The following is a 7,796-nucleotide window of genomic DNA, read 5'->3' as shown; positions in this document are numbered from 1 at the left end:
AATAAAACTTACCTTATAAACACGAAAAGATGAAAGCTTTAACAACAACAAATTTCAGCTAAGAACACAGAATCAGTCTCTTCTTCCTTCTGTTTTTCTTCGAACCACATAATAGATTGAACTCAAAAGCTTCTCCCTTTTTTCATTCTAAAACCGGATATATGAGATAAGGATCACACACACACACACGCACATAATTAACTCATAACACTCTTTTAAAATATAAGGCGGTGGGTTATTTAAAAGAACTTTCAAAACAACCCTTAAACTTTTACCACATAACCCAAACAACCCTCAAACTTTCCAAAAAAATAAACCTGGTTATCACATGTACGAACTTACGAAGTAATTTTTGAACCTATAAGACCTCTGCAGTAGTTGCAACAATGATTCAATACTCAGCTTCAGTTGATGATCGAGAAAATGTTTGTTGTGTATGGGAACTCCAAGAGATAGGATTGTGACCCAAATAAAAAATATAGCCAGTTGTAGAAATATAGTTATCTTTATCACCCGGCCTAATCAACATCTAAAAGGACATGGATAGTACTAGAGGGGGAGGCTTGACGAAGTAGTAAACCTTGACTGGTAGTTCCTGCAAGATATCGTAATAACCATTTAAGAGCGGCTCAATGATCGTCAGTAGGCATGTGCATGTATTAAGATAACATGTTCATAACAAAATAGATGTCTATTCTATTTAAAGATAACTATTGTAGGCTACCCACAAGTGCTCGGTATTCAATGGGGTTTGTCAGAGGAGTTCTGATGTGAGTGGATAAAAAGGGTTGGGTGGCCATGGGAGTTGGCATGGTTTTGGCATTTGACATATGAGCACGAGTTAGAAGGTCTTGTATATATATTTGTGTTGGCTAAGAAAGATGTCTGTAGAACGGGGTAACACTTCCATACCAAGAAAGTAAGAGAAATTATCAAGATCTTTAAGTGAGAAAGGAGAGAAGAATTGAGATCTGAATATGTTTAAGAAAGTGGAATTGGAGTCAGTGATAATAATATCATCAACATAGACAAGTAGATAGATAAGACCAGAACTGTGACGGAGAATAAATAAGGATGCATCAGAAATGGCATTTTTGAACCCAACAGTTTTTCAGATGTTATTTTGTAGGCGAGTTATAGGCAGATATAGACGTGGTGAGGGAGTGTTGATGATGAATCTTTCGGTGGGTTATGGGGTTCAAATGTAGGATCTCCAGAAGAAGAATCGGAAGAAGGGATTTCTAGCATGGTTTGTGAGAGGACAACGATTTCAGTTGGGGGTGTATTGGACATAATAGGAAGTTGAAGTGCACACCACTCGTCTGTTTTAATGCTAGCTTATAGTTACCTTTTTAACGAATTTATAATTCAACACTTCATTTTTTTTGTGTTAAACTTTTTTTCTATTTTCTTTTTATTATGACATTTATTTTTATTCTATTGTGTTATTATCATTATTATATGTTATATTGTATATTTTAAAAAATCGATAATTTTGATAAATCATAGTAAAAAAATTATTTTTTTCTTTTTCTATATGATATTTCTTATTTTAATTTTATCTATACTATATTATAAAACCTTTAATAAAACTCTTAAAAATCATCTTTTATGCATAAAATACTATATAGTGATGCATATTACTTAAAATTCAATCTCACAAGTTGATTGTGTGTAAGTACAACTTATTAAAACTCAATGTTTGAATTCGTGTAACTAACTGCAGATAAATATAATCAAATACATGATAAATATCTCATTTATTTTATATAAAAAATCTAAAATATAATTAGGATAATCATTGATTTCTAATAGAATATTTAATTATTATATTTATAATAAATATATTATTAAACCAAAAAATAAATTACTTCGTTATGAAATCTAAATTAATTTATAGTAAAAAATTGAATTAAATTAATTACATAAAAAATAAGAACTTTTAAATAGTTAATTTGATATTAATATTAATATTTTTTTTTCCGAATTTTTATAAGATCTTCAAATTTAAATTTTAAAATCGAGATGAATCTCACTGCATTGCACGAATATCATTCTAGTATTATATAAACCGTAAACGATCCATGATTAAAATGTACATACGCTCTTAAATTTTTATTTTATATTCATGATTTTAAATACTTTATATTTTTATAATGAATAACTTGTTATTTTTCAACAACCGAAAATTAAAGCATATTTTGATTTCCTATAAAAAATAACATTGATAGTGACAAAGAATAAAACGAAATATTAAAATCGAGATGAATCTCACTGCATTGCACGAATAYCATTCTARTATTATATAAACCGTAAACGATCCATGATTAAAATGTACATACGCTCTTAAATTTTTATTTTATATTCATGATTTTAAATACTTTATATTTTTATAATGAATAACTTGTTATTTTTCAACAACCGAAAATTAAAGCATATTTTGATTTCCCATTAAAAATAATATCTAAAAGTCAAAAATAGGTTTTAATATTAATACATAAATTAAAATTATAAATAAGACTGGATGGTAAATAAAAAAGAAAAATAAATATAAAAAATGGTTGCATGGCCGCATCCAATTCCATTATCGACCTTGTCGTAATACCATGTCCCATCAATTTGTTGTTTGTGTTGTGTGTCAAAAAGGAGGTACAAAACAAACATGGACGATGATGACGTCATCCACTCACTTATCACTTCACTCTATAAATACCTCTTCAATCCACATCCCTGCTTCCTCAAAAACCTCCCATAAAAACTCAAAATATATATATAATCAGAAAAAGGAGATTTGGAGATGACATCAGCGGTGCCGGTGAAGGGGACAACAAGCGGCGGCGGCGGTGGTAGTGGAAGCCGGTGGTGTCCGACGCCGGAGCAGGTGATGTTGTTAGAGGGAATGTATAGAGGTGGCCTGAAAACACCCACGGCAACCCAGATACAGCAAATCACTGGAAGGCTATCGATTTATGGCAAAATACAAGGCAAAAATGTCTTCTATTGGTTTCAGAATCATAAAGCTCGAGATCGCCAAAAGCTTCGAAAGAAATTAATGGCGTTGTACCACCAACATCGCCTTTACCCTACTCATGATCATCATCCTTTTCTTCCCACTCTTCATCCGCAGGTAATTAATCAATCAACTAATTTCTGATAGGACTTCTTAGACTTGATTATATATATACACACACACACTGACACACACACTTGGGTTTCTTGTTTACATTCATCGTTTTTGGAACGTCTGGTTTTCTTGTAGAGGTCTGATTTTATGGAGATGATGGTGTCTTGCTACTTTCTTGATTTTCTCTTTGTTTGTATCTGATTTTTTCCTTTTGTATAGCAGACATAAATGCTTCTCCTTTTTCTTTTATTTAACTTTGTCTTACAAAAACTTGAAGAAAGGAATATATATATATATATATATGTATGTATGTATGTATGTTATGAACAACAATTAAATTATATGCATTAAAAAATTGACTTTCAATGCATTTTTAAGATGATTTAATTAAAGTATATTAAATTCCATTTACTAATTTTATGTGTGTGATATATAGGGTGGTGGAGTTGAAGATGCATCAAACTGTAAAGGAATGATGGACAATTGGAAGGTGGATCTCCCATCAAATCAAACCTGCAAATTCATGTGTGATTGCCCACTTATGTCAATGATGATGATGGATAACCATGGTACAACTCCATATTGCACAAGAGTACCTCCCAAAACCCTGCAACTCTTCCCAGTCACCACCACAGATCTCAAAGATGATGATGACCATCATCAGTTCACCATCACCACCAAACCCTAGCCTACTTTTGACTTCTGTTATATCTTGGTTTCCAACTGCGAACCCACGAGAGCCAAGGCCAAAAACCAATCCTGGTTCTGATCTTGATATAGTAGTAAAAGGTGAAAAAGTAAGCAGTTAGCTAGGTAGGGTTAGGGTTAGGGATTAGGGTTAGGTTTAAAAATAAGTTGTGGGTTTCTGTTATGTCACTAGACCTTTGCATGGCAGGCAGTACTGGTACTATATATAAAGAAAGATGAAAGATCTGAATTGCCTAATAAGCTAGCATTCAGTATGTTTTCTAGATGAAAATTGAAGTGTCGATTTCACATTCTTGGAGTATGCAGTGGGATTGGCAAAGCTTTCTTTGTTTGGTTATGGTGGTGTGTTCGTATTTTGTGTTTTGAAATTTTCCTTCATATGATCACAGCGTTAGACACGACACACTAAACAATACACACACATACATACACACACACAGAGCAGACATACAGTACCTAAGGTTGGTGGCAAAGTTTCAGATGGTCATCAGTGCTTTATGATTTACATAGACATGTCTTTAAAAAGTCAGCATTAATTTACTTGTCTTACAAGACTGTCAGCAAAGTAAAGTCAATTACATTGGATGCAAATCTTAATGCAATTTCCACACACTAAAATCCACCAATAACAACAATTTACAACTCTAAATCTATCTTTAAATCTTCAAATCTGTGTGTATATATATATACATATATATATATATGTGTGTGTGTGTGTGTTGTGTATGTATGTATATATATACACACACACACAAACACCAAATGAGAGTATACAGTTCTTAAGTATGGAACATGTCATTAAGTCATAGTACCAAAACTTTTGTCGCATATCTTACTTTGTTACTACACAAACCGTACTATATAAAGATTCGTCTTTACTAGAATATTGATAGATGCTTTTAAAGCATGTATAATAGTATTTTGTGACAAAAACAGTTTGTACTGACTTAATGAAAAAGCTATACATATCTAATTGTAAAATAAGCTTTTAGAAGCTTCCATTTCATCTTAAAAGAGCTACGGGAATTAAAGTATATCGATTAAGAAGTTCCATGTACAACTTCCTTTTGGAGTTTGTGGGTCTTGATCTAAAAAGCCTACTTCGAAGTGAAGTTGTTTAGTTACTTCGTACGTACCTTTGTGCAATACGATATACGTACATCATATCAAGAGATAGGGCCGACTTCTTTTGTTAACCATGTAATTGGTGTTAACTTTGTGAATCGGGTATTTTCGTGTTTTTTTATATATTGATATTACATTCATTAATTATCACATTCCATAATTTATTTGTCTGTTTCTAAAATTTGAAATTTTCAACTTAGAATCTTCTTTTTCTATAAATAATTCATACCACAAACCGAATCTTGCAAGAAAAAGAACTTGTATGAACTTTAAACAAAAATAATTGTTTTACCTAAAAACTTTTTGGTTTCAACTGTAAACTTGGTTTAAACTTTCTTAGTTATCTTGTTCACTTTATGGTTTCACCTACGAATTTTGGTAAAAAAAACTTGGAATAACTAATGTTCATACATAAAACAACATTATGAACTTTAAACAAAAATAATTGGTTCACTTATGAACATTGTTAAAACTACATGTAATTATTTCATTTATTATCTCATTTGACCTATAAACTTTGGTGAAAAAAATTGGAATAATTTAAGTTTATACATAAAAAGAAAGAAATTTAATTTAAGAAATAACCGAATTTAAGGGATAACTGGAAATTAAACTAAACTGAATGGATAACTGGAAATATAAACCGAATCTAAAAGGTAGATAGAATTAAATTGAATCTAAAATATAAATAGAATTAAAACGTACCGAATTTAAGGAATAAAGGAAAGAAATTTAATTTAAAAAATGACTGAATTAGTCAAGTTGGTAAACCACTCGATATCTTCGTGTTTGTTTTTCTTGCCTCAAACTTTAATATCTTTGCATTGTATGTTTATATGTGAAGTGAAAAACTTGAGAACTGTACGGTTTCACCAAGAAGTATCATATAACTACACGAACCCTCCATACCCATGACATGGATGTTAACTAGCGAGATATAACATGTAACATATACATATACATATACATATACATATACATATACATATACATATACATATACATATACCATGGCACCATGCTAAGTAAAATTAAGCTTTCAAATGTTAATTAACTAACAGTCATATATATCATTGAGTTCAGTACTCACGAGTTTAGTATTCGCTTGGCCTTACTCACATTCATGGTCCATGTGACCTTACATGCAAGTTCACATTCCGTTTAGACTTGCATGTTTTCACTACCTAGCTGGGACAGACCCATAGCAGTGGTAACTGGGGTGGCACGTGCCACTGTATTATTCTTCCGTGATAAGGTAAAAAAACATTATGTTCGTGAAAGATGCAACTGTTTTATATGGTGCCACCATATCCAAAAATTCTTGGGTCCGCCCCTGCTACCGAGGTAATATATCATGCTCACCCGTTCGTTCATGCATTTCAAGTCAGATTCATCGCATGGTTGTATCATCGCCTAATGTTTTCTTGCACACAAAATGATGTCAATATAATTTAATTCGTTTTAGTAGCACCAAAACATGAATTACCAACATGCATTTCTAGTCATAACTCTTAACTCTTATCATGCTTAAACAACCTTTTCATTACCATGATGTGCATTAATCACGACTAGAAAATTGTAAAAACAACCCGGTTGCAATATGATATACCACGCACCCACCCGGTTATGTAATCGGGTCCTATCACACTACAAAAATGAAGAGTATCGACGACGGAAAATTTCGTCACAAATCCAACGCTAAAGGCTTAATTTATCGTTGATCATCCGTCGGTCAAAAGCTCGTAGGTAATGCTATCAGCGACGGATCAACGATGGGTCAGATTTGTGACGGATTAGCGACAGAAAACATTCAGCGACGGATTTGCGAACAGAAATGTTTCAACGACGGATTCTTTTAGCGACTGATTAGTGACGAATTCTTTTAGCGACGGATTAGCAAGGGACTTCTTTCAGTGACGGATTGGCGAGGGAAATTTTTCAACGACGGATTAGCGAGAGACCAGAAACTTTTAGCAACGGATTTTTCATCACTAATCCGTCGCTAATTTTTAAATATTTAAAAATAGATAATTTATAATTACATAAATCCTATATTTATTTATAGAAAACTTGGTCATAAAATAACAAATCATAAATCTCAACAAATTAAAACTAATCAATTCTTACAATTTTAAATATCCAATGGATACAATTTAATGTTCAAATTCATACAATCTAACTACTGGAAGGTGGGGGAGGGGGGAAACCGTATCATGACTGCCGCATAAACGCAACGTGCTTGGCCAAAAATCAGTTCACTCGCTAATCCGTTGCTGATCAGCGAGGAATCTGGGAGGAAAATGGTTTTTGGCCTATCCGTCGCTGATTTGTGATGGATTTTTTCCCTCGCTAATAACCGTCGTTGATACTCTATTTTCTAGTAGTGTCAGGAGGAGGTAGTAATGTCACGGTTATACTACCCGGTTGTTCTTGCCTAATGTCTCGTTTTATTATTCCACGAGGTAGTATTTAGTTAGGGAGATGCTTGAAGGTTGCTTTATATATATATATATATATATATATATATATAGGGGTCTATTCAAGGGAGAACTGAGTTGTTTGTGGTAACTGTGAGAACCAATCTCAGCCACAAATCAATAGATAAATTAGGAGATTTATAATTTTGGTAATTTTTAATTAAAATTTTAATGCAAGGACATTTTAGGTATTTTCTCTCCTCTCTTCTCTCTCTGTCCCCGTCTTCCGGCCACCGTCCTTCGGCCTCCGGCCACCAGCCTCCAGTAATACCACAGTGTGATACTCAAGCACATATAAGATGCATTGTGATACCACTGTGTTACATATCCGATCGACCGCACAAACGACCACATTGTGATAC

At 32.7% G+C, this 7,796-nt stretch overlaps 1 protein-coding gene across 1 annotated transcript; it reads left to right on the top strand.

Moving 5' to 3' along the window:
* The first annotated feature begins 2,797 nt into the window (after positions 1-2,797).
* Positions 2,798-3,812, top strand: LOC112512262 (putative WUSCHEL-related homeobox 2). Its single transcript, XM_025118139.1, has 2 exons — positions 2,798-3,127; positions 3,561-3,812. Exons 1-2 carry the CDS (start codon positions 2,798-2,800, stop codon positions 3,810-3,812), a joined length of 582 nt encoding a protein of 193 aa, XP_024973907.1.
* The last annotated feature ends 3,984 nt before the right edge of the window (positions 3,813-7,796 follow it).

Source organism: Cynara cardunculus (assembly GCF_001531365.2).
Source record: "Cynara cardunculus var. scolymus isolate 2C chromosome LG 5, CcrdV1, whole genome shotgun sequence".
Lineage (NCBI taxonomy): Eukaryota > Viridiplantae > Streptophyta > Magnoliopsida > Asterales > Asteraceae > Cynara > Cynara cardunculus.
Note: the sequence above shows the minus strand (reverse complement) of the source record. Positions and strands in the feature narration are given on the sequence as shown.

Coding starts and splice junctions, on each gene's coding strand:
- LOC112512262 (XM_025118139.1), top strand. CDS start 2,798: ATGACATCAGCGGTGCCGGTGAAGGGGACAACAAGCGGCGGCGGCGGT. Junction 3,128..3,560: donor TTCCCACTCTTCATCCGCAG/GTAATTAATCAA, acceptor TGTGATATATAG/GGTGGTGGAGTTGAAGATGC.